This window comes from Sebastes fasciatus, chromosome 3 (assembly GCF_043250625.1).
Source record: "Sebastes fasciatus isolate fSebFas1 chromosome 3, fSebFas1.pri, whole genome shotgun sequence".
In the NCBI taxonomy this organism is placed as follows: Eukaryota; Metazoa; Chordata; class Actinopteri; order Perciformes; family Sebastidae; genus Sebastes; species Sebastes fasciatus.
This window is the reverse complement of record NC_133797.1, coordinates 12,946,838-12,960,489: the sequence shown is the minus strand read 5'-3', so window position 1 is coordinate 12,960,489 and position 13,652 is coordinate 12,946,838. Positions and strand designations below refer to the sequence as shown.

The following is a 13,652-nucleotide window of genomic DNA, read 5'->3' as shown; positions in this document are numbered from 1 at the left end:
ACAATCAGAAATACTTATTAGGTTTCTTTTTTTGACAAAATCAGAGTTTTCTTCTCCCTGGCACTTGGCCATTGTTCCATCAGCTCTTTGGTTGTTTTAACTGCGTACTTTTCTAATTCAGGACGAGGCTGTTTAGCAGAGAGGGAAGGCTCTAGAATATAACTTTAGAATATAACTTTAAAAATAACAATTTAATTTAGTTTGATTAAATTAAATTCTGAGATATCGGCCAACTGTATATTAAAAATAAAAGTTGTCTTACACCCCTTAAAATCAAGAAGGCCTCGTGACCCCCTGTGAAGCTTTGGCGACCCCTAGTGGGGGTCGGGACCCACAGGTTGGGAACCAATGTTTTAAAGGGTTACTTCGGATTCACCAAAGTCACACAATAACGCAAACAAACTAACCGATCGAGGCAGCGGTAGACCAGCAACTCCTGTGTTCTGTGAGGTAAAACTAATGTTGTTTATCAAAGGAGTGTGGTGGCTTTGAAGAGAGTATAGACAACGGCTTCAGTTCCCCGTCAGAAAGGGCTGTCTGACGGCAAGATAAAGCAGTGAAAATATTCTAAATATAAAGTACACTTAAACTGATATTGATTTTTTTTAGATGAGCCTTTCTTTTAGGTGGCTAAAATACATTTTGCTGCCGGCCCCGTCCACAGCAGTACATTGTTTTGCTTCCCTGCGGTAACTCCTGTCTGCTTCTCCAAACTGGAGGCATGCCGACCGTCATCTACTGTAAGTAATACACTGACTATGGATAAATACCTCATACAACCCCACTTCAAAACACCGTAACTATCCCTTTAAGCTATAATAACCACAGACTGTTATAAATGATCCGACATGTGTTCCTTCAATACGTATGAAATACTTCAAACTTACTTTTGGATCGGTGATCATGGCCAGCAGTTCAATTGTCCCAGTAATACAAGGATCAGTGGTGACCTCCAAACTCTTCTTCTGTGGATTGAACTGGAGGCAGAAGCATAAACACAATGAAAACCTCTACTGAACTTTTGCTCATTTAAATTTGTTGTGGATTAATTTTTTTATTTGATCAAAGATTTTGTAGAAACTGCCAGGAAGAAATAAAGCAAGCGACTGCAAGCCACGATGATTTTCCGAACTCACCTTTGATACAAAGCATGCCATCTCTTCCCCGACCGTATAGCTGTTTAGTTTATCTTTTGCTGTAACTGCTGTGAAATCTGTACTCGTATCCAGTTTGCTGCAGAGAGAAAAAGAAGTAGAAGCAAATAAGAAACTGAGAACAGATAAAAACACACATCCTGACATAAAGTACGAACACCACTACAGGTTTATATTATCAGAATTAGCATTTATAATCTCTGTATGACATTTTATAAAAACAAAAAGCGGCACACAACAATGTCGGGATGACTGTAAATTCACTGATTTAATTCAATAATATTCAGGTTATCATGCAGTATATCATGATAATTACAAGGTTCAATGAACTGTACTATACAATTACCTGGGTATAAGTGTGAGCTCGGGAATTTTGTATGTAAATTTGGGATGGGAGAATGGCAAGAATCTGAAATAAGACAGTAGAGATTAATTTCAAGTTCAATACAATTTTACAAATATTACATAGAAAATCACCACATTCATGTTCACACTTTTATAGTGGTTTTATAATTAAGAATGGAATAATAATAAGAAAACAGTAAGTATAAGAAAGAAGTAGAAGAAGAAGAAATAGATGAAGAAGTAGAAGTAGAAGAAGAAGAAGAAGTAGAAGAAGAAGAAGAAGAAGAAGTAGAAGAAGAAGAAGAAGTAGAAGAAGAAGAAGTAGAAGAAGAAGAAGAAGTAGAAGAAGAAGAAGTAGAAGAAGAAGAAGAAGTAGAAGAAGAAGAAGAAGTAGAAGAAGAAGAAGAAGTAGAAGAAGAAGAAGTAGAAGAAGAAGAAAAAGTAGAAGAAGAAGAAGAAGTAGAAGAAGAAGAAGAAGTAGAAGAAGAAGAAGAAGTAGAAGAAGAAGAAGTAGAAGAAGAAGAAGAAGTAGAAGAAGCAGAAGAAGTAGAAGAAGAAGAAGAAGTAGAAGAAGCAGACCCTCCAGCAGTCTTTACCTGCGACTGGAGGCTTCTCGTCCTCCGATGACCCTGGCGGTGACCTCACTGCCCACTTTGACCAAGGACGTAGGGAAGGACCTCTGACACACTTCTGCAACATCCACCACCTGAGACACGTGCACGCTGCCCGTGCTTCCGTCCTCTAGCGTGATCTGAATGGACGTGGGCTTCACTGTCCGCACTTTACCTCGCACGATGTCACCAAAGCGGTGACCCTTGGAGCCCGTTTGGTTTTCTGAGGTTGTGCGCTGTCGTTTCGCTCCGCTGCGCTCCCACGACACCATGGAGAGCCCCTGCAGCTCCGGGAGGCTGGATACTATGACCTGGACGGCCAGATTCATCCCCTCCCTCAGCTTGTCTGACTCGGACAGAAATGTCTCGTTCAGGTGGCTGCTGGTTTGGATCACGGTCAGCTGCGCCGTGTCGCCCAATGAGATGACGGCAAAGTCTTCGTCGATGTGCTGCACCATCGCCGTGTACGATCCTTCAGCTAACTGGAAAATACAAAAACGCACATAACAAAAGGTCAATATCTACATGAAAGTATTATAATCTGACTCTATACGAGTGCCCTAACATTTACTATTAACCATCTACCTTTGTGTGAAAACGTGTGTGATATATCAGGCTGCTCCAGAGATAGCAGTGTTCAGTCCAAATTTCCACAGGACATAAATGCAACGATTGTCATTGTTTTGAAACTACAAAATGGCATTAAAGGGGACCTATTATGCTTTTGCACCTTTTGTTTGGTGTGTTATATAGTTTTTTGAGCATGTAAAAGGTCTGCAAAGTTACAAAGTCTACGCCAAAGGGAGTTACTCTCCCTCACAGAAACACTGCTCCTGAACTGCCTGGAACGCCTTGCTTGAAGTCCTGCCTTTTCTTCTGTAACGTGGTGATGTCACCAAGTAATACATTTGCATAACGACTAGTTTGGCACGACCTCAAACAAAGCTAGTTAGAGCGGAGCTGGAGCGGAGTCCAAAGAGTTTGGTTTGGCTGACCAATCACAACAGAGTGGGCCAGCTGACCAATCAGAGCAGACTGGGCTATTCGAGAGGGCAAGGCAGGAGCTCAAACAGAGCGTATCAGAAAAGTAAAGCGTTTTTTTAACATTAAAGCATGTAAACATGTTCTACTAGAAACACAAAATACAAGTATGAACCTTTAAATTAGAATAATAGGTATGGATGCACCGATACCACTTTTTTTCAGACCGAGTACAAGTACTTACATTTGGGTACTCGCCGATACCGAGTACCGTCACGAGTACTTCTCTGTTCCAAAAGACCCTCGTTAACAGCCAGCTGGATGGTGTAAGCGACACACGGCAGGCTGGGGAGTACCGCATACGAGGCGGTGCACGGCGACCGGCTCTAGGTCGGCTTGGAAAGGCTCGGGGCGAAGGTGCTTCCCAGGGCCGTGACCAAAGTGCTCGCTGCGCCCTCTCTCCCCGCCGGGGAGGGACGGGGCCCCCTGCTCCCGGTGCGACTGTCGACCGGGGCGGACTGTCCTCAGTGCGCCCAAACCGCGTCGTGCCCCCAGGACGGGGCTCGGCCCACGTAAAAGGCGGCAGGCGCCAGCGATGTCTGTAACCCACCCAAACCGTCTTGAAACACGGACCAAAGAGTCTAACGCACACGTGAGTCAGAGGGTGCAAGCACAACCATGTGGCGCATTGAAAGCGAGGGCTGGCGTGTGCCGGCTGAGATGGGATCCCGGCCCCGCGGGCACCACCGGCCCGTCTCGCCCGCACCGTCGGGGAGGTGGAGCTTGTGCGATAGTACAAGAAAGACGGTGACGAGAGGTTAACGTCACGCTGCCGTAAAGTGGTATCGGTGCCGTTGTATAGGAGCCGTTTTGCGAGTACAAGTACGAGTTCATGAGCAAAGTATCGGACCCGATACCCGATACTTGTATCGGTGCATCCCTAATAACAGGTCCTCTTTAAGAAAAGCAATACTTACAGATTTCTTCCTCCCCACCAGCTTGGACAGGATGGTCACATGGACACATGACGACAGGATGTCAACACGGAGGACGACCGCAGTAACTTTCTGTCCTGGGGTCAAATTAACACCTGGAAACAGTGCAGCCAAAAGACAGTTATACAGCTTACATGAAGGGATCTTGGAAAAATAAATCTATTGTATATATGCTAAAGATCTCTGTAAGGGGTGCGACACACACTGGTTTAAAGGTGAAAAGCGAATTATCGGTCCAATCAGCAGATGAAAAAACACTACACTACAGGGCATGTATTGAGTTTACTTCATGGAGAGCCCCATAGCTTGGGAGTCAAAGGGCCAGTCCACGGATCTTACACATGGAGATCTGTTCACCAGTCATGGTTAGTACTAATCAGCCTGTGACAACAGTTACATAATGCCCTCTGTGGCTCTGGAGGGGAGCTCTCTAAAGTCTGACAAGATCACTTGACATGACATGGGCATACACCGTTCCGTTCCAGTGGAGAGCACTTGCATAAACTATAACTACTGGAAAAAATAAGAAGTCAGAACGGTATGACACAGTTCCCCTGTCTTATACGTGTTTATTGTTCACATAAAAATAGATTCAGAAAGTGACAGCATTCTCATTTATATTGCAAATGTTGTTGAAATTCTATACTCCATTCAAAATCGCCACTGACAGGCAGTTGCTGTTTACCGTGATGACGCTGCCACCTTGTGGTTTCCTGGCGCGCCCTCGCATTATGCATGTACATGAGCAAGTTGCAGTATTTTTTTCCATCATGTTATATAGCCTCCAGAACACTGACCATGAACTGCAATTTCCTTGTTTAGTCATCTCTCTACTCTCTGTAACAAAGGCTTATAATGCCCCCAAAATACTCCCGTATGGTTTAATAATAGGAAATATTTGAGCATCCTTTACCATATTATTTTGGTTGATGCAATCATACCATTAAAACCTGAAACCAGTCTGCTTCTATAATGCATGTCAAGACATTGCAAGAAATGTATGTGACGGCAAAGACCATCATCACAGAGGAGTAAAACATAAGAATTTATACAAGATTTCAAAAATGTTTCTGGTTAAAAACATACCCGTGACATGGTGCTTGTTGGCCAGTATGGTAGCACCGGCCAAATCATCAGACTTAAATGTGGCGCCGCTGTCCTTCGCAGTATCTACGGTCAGCTTCAGCTTCTCACCGACAGACAGAGCGGCCAGCTGCTTGCGGAGATCACTGTTCTCTGAGAGCAAAGACATGAGACACAATGAGAGATTAGATACCGAAGACAAACTTTAAATAGAGACTTAAAAGGCCGAGGCACTCGTACCTCTCGTAGCTAACATTTCAGACACGGCTCTTCTCTCCAGCCAACCATCGATGAATCTGGTCTTGGTATCGCCATCTGGAGATATGACCTCTGATATCTTCAGCGTGACCAGGAAACGCCGTTTTTCCACATCCAGGTTGGTCACTTTAGCGATCACAGTCTGGCCCGGCTGGAAGGCAGTTGTTGTATCCTTGATGAACTTGTCGGTCATGGCCTTAAAAAAAAAAAAAAAAAAAAAAAAGCAGAGAAAGAATTTTAGTAGCGGAAATAGACAAACGGCTTAGTTCACGCTACACAACTTGCTGTCTTGTAAGCAGGAGTCTTTAAGTCGTTGTGGTTTTCACACTACATGACTGACCAGCGACAGGGGTTCACACACTACAAGATCTTTCACCAGGAGGAATCCCCGATGATCTCTAAACTATGTATTGTCACAAAAACACAAGTGAGCAATACACGGTAAATGATTTGATACCATACGCGAAACACATTGCTGATGTTGTCGTTGGCAAATGTGTTCACAAAATAGCCTGTTTCCACACTTTTTTTTTACTATTTACCCCTTTAGGTGCAACAACAACTTTACATACAGTAAGTTCCTGTTGTTACAAGCGACCCCTCCTCCCCCAGGTTTACTCTCAACCCGTGTCTCGCGCTCATATTGGCTGTTGCTTGTGGCATGTTAGATATCTGGAATACATCTGCGGTGAGCCTCTTGGCGAGCGTCTTTGAGCAACTCACGCATGACGCCCGAGCGCCGATGTGCGAGCCAACGCCAATTTGCCTCTGATCTGGGGCTTTTGTCGGGGGGCTGAAAATCATGGCTAAAGTGGTGTAGTGTGAACTAGGAATTAGAGGTAGAGCTATCCAGGACAGGAGACGTAACACAAAGCTCTTTACTCACCGACTTGGGTGCAAGACCCACTAGGCCGTATGGGAACTCTACAAAGACGCCGTAAGACATGATGTTCTTGATCCAGCCAGTCAGCTGCATTCCAACTGTGACTTCAGAGAAGTCCTTGGCAACCACTCCATCCTCCAGTGACCATCGCACTGTTGGTTTCTTGGTGAGGGTCTTTAACAGAGGAGCAGTTAAGGAAAACAGACACGACTTTCCTGCTTTTCATAATTAGGAAATTTACTTCCTGATAAGCATCAAAGGCCAGTAAAATATATCATACTGTACAGAATAAATCAAATCATGAGCGTTAAACTTTTCAGTAGTTATCAGAATCGCACAAAATCGACAGACTTATTTATAAAACAGGATACAATATTGTGTTTGTTCTTGTTGAAGCAGATGAGTTTTGAGATGTGGTCTCCCTCCTGCAGGCTCTCCCACAGCAGAGGGCAGTTGGACACGTGATCAGACAGGTGCACTGTGGGTAGTATGGCCCGGATATCATCGGGGAGGATGGCCACCTCCAGACCGTTGACTGTCTTTTTCAGCACCTTGGCCTCCAGGCTCTACATCACACAAATACACATGTTGAGGTCAAAATTTGATAAATTGAGATGAAAGAAAGAAAAAAATGTGGCATGAAGTCTTTAACTTACCTTCCCCATCTCACAGTCAAACTGAGGCTTGGTGGCTTCCTCTGTGTCTCCCTCCATCGCCGCCTTAAATGACAGCACCATCTTTGCCTTATCGGGGTCACACTGAAGAACTCTGGCCTTCAACACCTGGACAATCAACGGAAAACAAACAACTAATCAGATGGTAAATGGTAAATGGACTTGCTTTTATATAGCGCTTTTCTAGTCTTCCAACCACTCAAAACGCTTTACACTACTTGTCAGTATTCACCCATTCATACACACATTCATACACTGATGGCAGAGGCTGCTAAGGTGCCAACTTTGTCCATTAGGATCTAATCTTAATACTCATTCACACACCGGTGGCTATGCCTTCGGGAGCAATTTGGGGTGAAGTGTCTTGCTCAAGGACACATCGACATGTGACTCGGAGCAGCCGGGGATCGAACCACCGACCTTCCAATTGGTGGACGACCTGCTCTACCCTCTGAGCCACAGCCGCCCTATACTCAAAAAAACTCTAAGCAGATCCTTAGAAACAGATATGATCCTCGGTGTCCATGCTGTTTGATCTCCTCACCTGCCCCACATAGAAGACCTCTTCAGGCTTGGTGACGGGCTCAGAGCTGAGCTCGCCGAGCGGCACCAAACCCTTGACGCTGTTGTAGAAACGAACGATGCAGCCAAAGTTCTTGATGCAGACGATGTAGCCGTGGGACACGCGGCCAGGACGGGCGTCGGTGTAGCTGAGGAACAACGGCAGGTCGCTGTGAACCAGGGCCTTCTTTCTGGTCAGGTACAGACTCTTTTTCTCTGCATCTACTGACAGCACCTGAAGGCACATATTCACACACACAAACACAGAGGGATGAAACATATGAGAGATGATCTTGCAGATTTGTCAGACAGATTGTTGCAGATTTTTAATCTCGTGGTCTTCTCAGTGGCTTTAAAAACAAAGTGGACTGACCCGACATTTGATCTTCATGCCCTCCGTGTACTTCTTCTCTGGGTTCTTAAGGACGATGTCTGACAGGTGAGTCCGGGGCACCAGGCCTTTAATGTGGTCGGACAGATGCACCACCATGCCGTGATCCAGCAGGAGTGTAACTGTCCCCTTGGAGGGAGACACATGGAAGAGGGACAAAGTGAGACAGACAACAGACACCGAGAGAGCAGAATGCGGCAGATAAAACGAGGGTAGTTAAACCGTGTCCAGCTTTAACCTTTTTGTTCTCAGGTTCATCTCGCATTTAGCACCTTTAAAAAGCTAAATCCTAGTCACTAGTGTGTACTTGGACAGGTGGTGATTTATTCTTACCTCCACAACCTGACCGGCCTGAAGATCATGATATCGGTAAAAACGCTTTTCAATCACACTCCTGAAATCAAGACAAAAGAGGGTTGTCAATACATCACATTACAATAGTGAAGTCCATGCTTAGTAATGGAATAAAACACATAAATGAGGGGTGACGTACTTTCGCAGGCTGACAAAATGAATTTGGTCAATGGCGCTGAAGTTCAGGATCCTGCAGGTGTGCTCAGTCATGGCCAGCGCTCTGTTTTCATTGGCTGGCACATTCGACTCTTTCAGGTGGTTCCTCTGTCGAGAAGGACACATTTAAGTTATTGCCCCAATGCGGAGTCAGCAGAATATTTTACTTTCATTCTTCTTAACGGTTAAAGTAGGTTTTTAAATATTTAAAGCATCGCGCCCGACTCACATGCACAAAGGCCAACGTGTTGTCTGGCAGTTCCAACATGGCTCCAGACATGTGGTGCATGGCGGTCATGTTGCAGTCCTTCACCACCTCACCGATGCGGTCGCCTCCGGCAGGAGAGGGGTCGACGGTGGTCCCGGGCTGAGCGAGGTGGCTGCGCAGGCTCAGGCCCACCAGACGGGTGGACGGCTCCACGTACAGCACACGGGCTCGCACCTGGGTGGATTGATGCAAAACAGGGTTAGCCTGCCAAGTTTACACTCTGATAGAAAACACATATGAAACCATTAAAGGGACTGTTTGTAACTTTTTAAGCGTATAAATGTACCGGGTCGGGACACATGCGCGCTCGCGTGTGGCTGAAGTCTCTGCTCCTCTACCTGTCTGCCCGCACTCACACAGCGCGCGTTCTCGCTCAACCTCTAGACGAGCATGCGCGCTCACTCCACACTGCAGAAGAGTTAGTTTAGCTCTGGGAATATCTAGTGAATGTACAGTGGACGTTTGTGCAGAAATAACTGCTGCAGCTCCTCCAGACCAACAGAGGTTTTCCGTGTCTTGTGAAGTGACGGGGCTCCGTAGAGAGAAACGTTATGGTCTCTGAGCGGGTGCCGGTGTCTCCCTGTTCTCTCCGACTGCGGGCGGAGACGACAACGTTACTCGCTGCGGAGCCCCGCTGCTGAAGCCTGCGCTAAAGCAGGAAAAGCCAACACTAGGATCAGCAGTGATTCATGGAGAGACCTTCGTCTGGTCAGCTAACATTACTGCCAAGCAGCTGAACTATAGAGTGATATTGTGGTTTTAGCTGACGTGTGTCGCCTCACTGTTTTGAGAGATGCTCGTTCAGGTATATTTAGAGCGAGCAAGCGCGAGCCCGACGCTGACTTTCTTGAATTAACGGCCTCAGGTGTCGCTGTTAACAAGCAATTCTGAAAGTTACAAATAGTCCCTTTAAATGGTAACATTTAACACCTTCATTTATGATTGTTTCCATAAGGTGCATTATTAGAGTGACCGGATCAGAAAGCTGAAAACAATGACAGACACAAAGAGATTTCTCGTATAAGCCAACAGGATCCATGTGCCAGGTCAGTTTTTACCTCGGTTCCCTCAGTGTAGCTGGATGTCTGCTCTGGCTCCATGTGGAGAAAGTCCACCTGTCCACTGAAGGAGGACAGGAAGTCCAGGAGCAGACCATGTTTGGTCACCTGCAACACCAACATGTAGACTTTATTCAAATGACACATAGCTACCACCGGAGGTGTCATAGGGACTGTTGGGGGCAAGAGTAGATCATTCACTGGATAAAACAAAACTGTTTTAGGCCTTTTCCCTCTTATCCTTGGACAGAAGATGTACTTGTTACCAAAATAAAAAGTTGTCTCTACCTTTTTGATCGTGGCTTTCACTAGAAGCCCGGGCAGCAGGTTAGTGAGGTTCCAGCCCTGCTCGGATTCAGCGAAGGCCTGGGCGACGGTCGCGGGGTTGACAGAAAGGCGGGCCACACGCCCATCGTTCTTTACTTCTTCCACTTCAGGCGTCACGTACTGACCCACTGTCAGCTCTGGACACATGAAAACACACACAGATGCTTGTGAGATGTATTGACGCTCCTTTCAATCCATTACTTTATGAATGAGTTTGCTAAAAAAAGTGGGAAACAACTGCACTACTACTACTACTCTGCATCAGAGAGTATGCAATTGACAGTAAATGAAAGCCGATCTAAAATACTTTGTCATACCTTCCAGGTTGTTGTGTTTGTCTTTTACTGCATTCTTGGGCAGGAAGGCTTTGGTTCCACTGATGCCGATGTCAACTATGTAGCCATGATCCTCCACGCTCTCCACACATCCACTCAAGACCTGAGGGGTCACAAAATAACAATACAATAAATTACAGCTGTCAAAGTTAACGCAATAACGCAAAATTTGTTTTAACGCCACTAATTTCATTAACGCATTAACACAACTTCAAATTTTTAGGTTGTAGCAGACTCAGTTTTAAAGCTAGAGTGAAGATGCTGGCATCATATGAAACTCAAAAACCTAAGGAATCCATTGTTACCAACCATGTAACCATGTTATACTAGCTTGTAGTTAAGGAGGCTAAGTAACGCTCCAAACGTATGCTCAAGTTTGACGAGGAAAAAGTGGCATGGTCATTTCCAAATGGGTCCCTTGACCTCTGACATCAAGATATGTGAATGAAAATGGATTGTATGGGTACCCACAAGTCTCCCCTTTACAGACATGCCCACTTTATGATAATCACATCAAAAAAGGAAAGCTGAATGTTAAGAACTTTTTAACAAATATTTAACAAAAGATCAATAATGACTCACCATGCCAGCTTTCAGAGAGATTGAGGTGAGAGCCTTGTTGACCACCTTTGGGTTGATTGACAGTTGGAGGCTAAGAGAGCCTCGTTTGGCTACATCCAACTTGGCAATCACACACCTGATCACCATGCCGGGGTAGAAGAGGTGAGGCAGAGAGCAGATCTCCTGTGAAGTAAATATACAAGATCCACCTCTTAGATATTACAAAGTAGTGGTATACTATTTACATAAAACTAGATAATGAATCGCCCTTGGTCTAATGTTAGTTATTTTCTAATTCTAGACATATCCAACAAAACCAAAAAGAATGAGCTCACAAAAGACATCTTATTCCAAGATACTGACAAAAACCAAACCAGGGAAAAAAGTGTGGACTCGTGCATGGTGTATCACCGTTGATATGGCCCATTATGACATTTCAAATCACTCCGCAGGCCTACCTCTGTATCAGCTGAATCCAGTTGCTCGCTGAGCAGCTTGGTGTACGAGTCACAGATGTTCTTGATGCTGAGGAAGCCTTGCATGCCACAGGGCAGGCTCACTGTCACCTCAAAGTCTGCTACCTCCTTCACACAGCCCAGCATCAGGATACCCTCCTTCAAATTCTGGGAAATGCAGAAAACGCACACGAAATCGAGTCAGATACTGAGCTAAATACGCTTTTGATTCACATTAGTGTTATACTAAAAATAAGTTTAATGAGAAAATGAACATACTTAACACATTCAATAAATAATAAACACACATTGGTTCTTGAATTACCTTCATATGTAGAATCTCCACACACTTGGCTGCTGCATTCAGCGTCAGACCACCTTCTTTACCCGTCTTTGGCTTCTTTTGCTTCTTGCCGTCATCTTTGCCCGCCCCCTTTCTTTTCTTAGTTTCTACTCTTTCGTTTGACTGCGAGGGAAAAGCAGACTATTGTTTACTATGGAGAACATTTTACTGATACCTCCTAAAGTGAGACGCAAGCCAAACTCAACTACAGAGTGTGTGAAAGGAAAGGGATGAGATGGTTGAACAGCTGATGTGAAAGAACCACTCCCACTTAAAGTGGAAATAGGCAGATTGTTTTTGGCATCATTGGGAAAAAAATCCCATAATAACCTTTTAGTATATTGTAATTCAAATGTTCTGAGAGAAAACTAGACTTCTGCTCCTCCTCATGGCTCTGTTTTCAGGCTTTAGAAAAGCTATCCCGTGATGGGAGACTTTGGCCAAACACAGGACAGTTCAGAGAGAGAGAGCGTTCCTATTGGCTGTTCATTCAACAGAGGCAGCTGTCAATCACTCGCAAACTCCAATCAAAGGGTCAAACTAGTCAGCGCTGATCAAATATAAATTCATATTCTGTTACTGTAATGCCTATTTCTCGCTTCGAATGTTTTCAGAAACATCTTGTAGTGTACTGTTTAGCTGTAAAATGAGAAAGTTTGCTCTGGCTGGTGGGCGGTGCTTGGTATTTCCTCAACTGATCTCAACATGGCTGCCGAGTCACAAACTTTCTCATTTTACAGCTAAACAGTTCACTACAAGATGTTTCTGAAAACATTCGAAGCGAGAAATAGGCATTACAGAAACAGAATATTGATTCATAATTGATCAGTGTGTGACCGTTTGATTGGAGTTTGTGAGTGATTGACATACATAGTTCTATGAAGTCATTTCCACAATCCTCATTGATATGTCCACACAAAGTAAAGTCTATTAACAGTAGTATGGATAGAAGGATAAAAAAAAAGTTTACCTGGAACAAGTTGTCCACTTCTGTCCTCTGCACCACTATCTTACTCTCTTTGCTGGGCTTCTTTGCCGATCCTCCTCGAGGGAAGTCTTCCTCCATTGATGCCATGTTTGATGTTCTTTCAGAATATCTGAGAAAATTAAAGATATACTGTCAATAAACAGACCATTTCATTCCTCTAACCTGAGCAGATGATGCAAAAAAAAACAGGTTATGTTAAGCGACGAATGGCCAATCATAATTAGACCTTCAGTCTCTCATGTAACTCAATCATTACGTTTGAGAGTTAGTTACTATTACAGTGTTACAGACGCATAAGATACAGATACAGATAGCTTTATACTTTATACTTTACACATTCATACTGCACAATCATCAATGACAGAGGGAACACAGTAGGTGGCATATGTGGAGGTGCAAGATCAATAAAAGTACAAGAATACAAAATATTTGCTATACAAACAATAAATACAATAAAAACAAGACGAGATCAAAGAATAAAGGAATAAATATAATAAAGTGCCAAGAGTATTGCACATTGCAAATTACATTCCAGGAATTTACCTAATTGCAAACACGGACAACCATTATATGGTTAGTGCAAAATAACTTTACATTCAAAGCAGCATGAGAGCCACAAACATTATAGATACCTCTATCCTATTGAAGCACACTTTAGCACGTTTCCCAGCAGACAAAATACCTATTCACATTGAGACTCGATTCTGATCTAGACATACATCAAATGTTTCTTGTTTCAGTATTTATCATGAAATAAACCTTTCAGTTAAATCTCCGGCAAAAACTCACATGTTGTTCAGCAACACGCCATGATCACAACCCGGAAGGGAAACTCGTATGGGCGTTCCATTCGTTCCTCCAATCACAGACG

General features: G+C 44.1%; 1 protein-coding gene across 2 annotated transcripts in view; it reads right to left on the bottom strand.

The window, feature by feature from the left end:
* The window catches only part of pdcd11 (programmed cell death 11), a 24,243-nt gene extending 10,591 nt beyond the window's left edge, over window positions 1-13,652 (bottom strand). Inside the window, exons 1-23 of one of the 2 annotated variants that reach the window (XM_074629063.1) lie at window positions 13,571-13,652; window positions 12,764-12,890; window positions 11,776-11,916; window positions 11,454-11,618; window positions 11,017-11,178; window positions 10,417-10,537; window positions 10,061-10,236; window positions 9,773-9,880; window positions 8,676-8,888; window positions 8,430-8,554; window positions 8,270-8,330; window positions 7,919-8,065; window positions 7,529-7,780; window positions 6,967-7,092; window positions 6,682-6,876; window positions 6,314-6,484; window positions 5,410-5,623; window positions 5,173-5,322; window positions 4,069-4,181; window positions 2,096-2,592; window positions 1,501-1,563; window positions 1,137-1,233; window positions 888-977 (exon numbers count right to left, since the gene is read on the bottom strand). In XM_074629063.1, the coding sequence (XP_074485164.1) occupies window positions 888-977; window positions 1,137-1,233; window positions 1,501-1,563; window positions 2,096-2,592; window positions 4,069-4,181; window positions 5,173-5,322; window positions 5,410-5,623; window positions 6,314-6,484; window positions 6,682-6,876; window positions 6,967-7,092; window positions 7,529-7,780; window positions 7,919-8,065; window positions 8,270-8,330; window positions 8,430-8,554; window positions 8,676-8,888; window positions 9,773-9,880; window positions 10,061-10,236; window positions 10,417-10,537; window positions 11,017-11,178; window positions 11,454-11,618; window positions 11,776-11,916; window positions 12,764-12,868 (3,492 nt within the window). In that variant the 5' untranslated portion in view covers window positions 12,869-12,890; window positions 13,571-13,652. Of the gene's footprint in view, window positions 1-887; window positions 978-1,136; window positions 1,234-1,500; window positions 1,564-2,095; window positions 2,593-4,068; window positions 4,182-5,172; window positions 5,323-5,409; window positions 5,624-6,313; window positions 6,485-6,681; window positions 6,877-6,966; window positions 7,093-7,528; window positions 7,781-7,918; window positions 8,066-8,269; window positions 8,331-8,429; window positions 8,555-8,675; window positions 8,889-9,772; window positions 9,881-10,060; window positions 10,237-10,416; window positions 10,538-11,016; window positions 11,179-11,453; window positions 11,619-11,775; window positions 11,917-12,763; window positions 12,891-13,413; window positions 13,537-13,570 lie in introns of those variants that run through there. The other variant, XM_074629064.1, reaches the window with a different exon arrangement.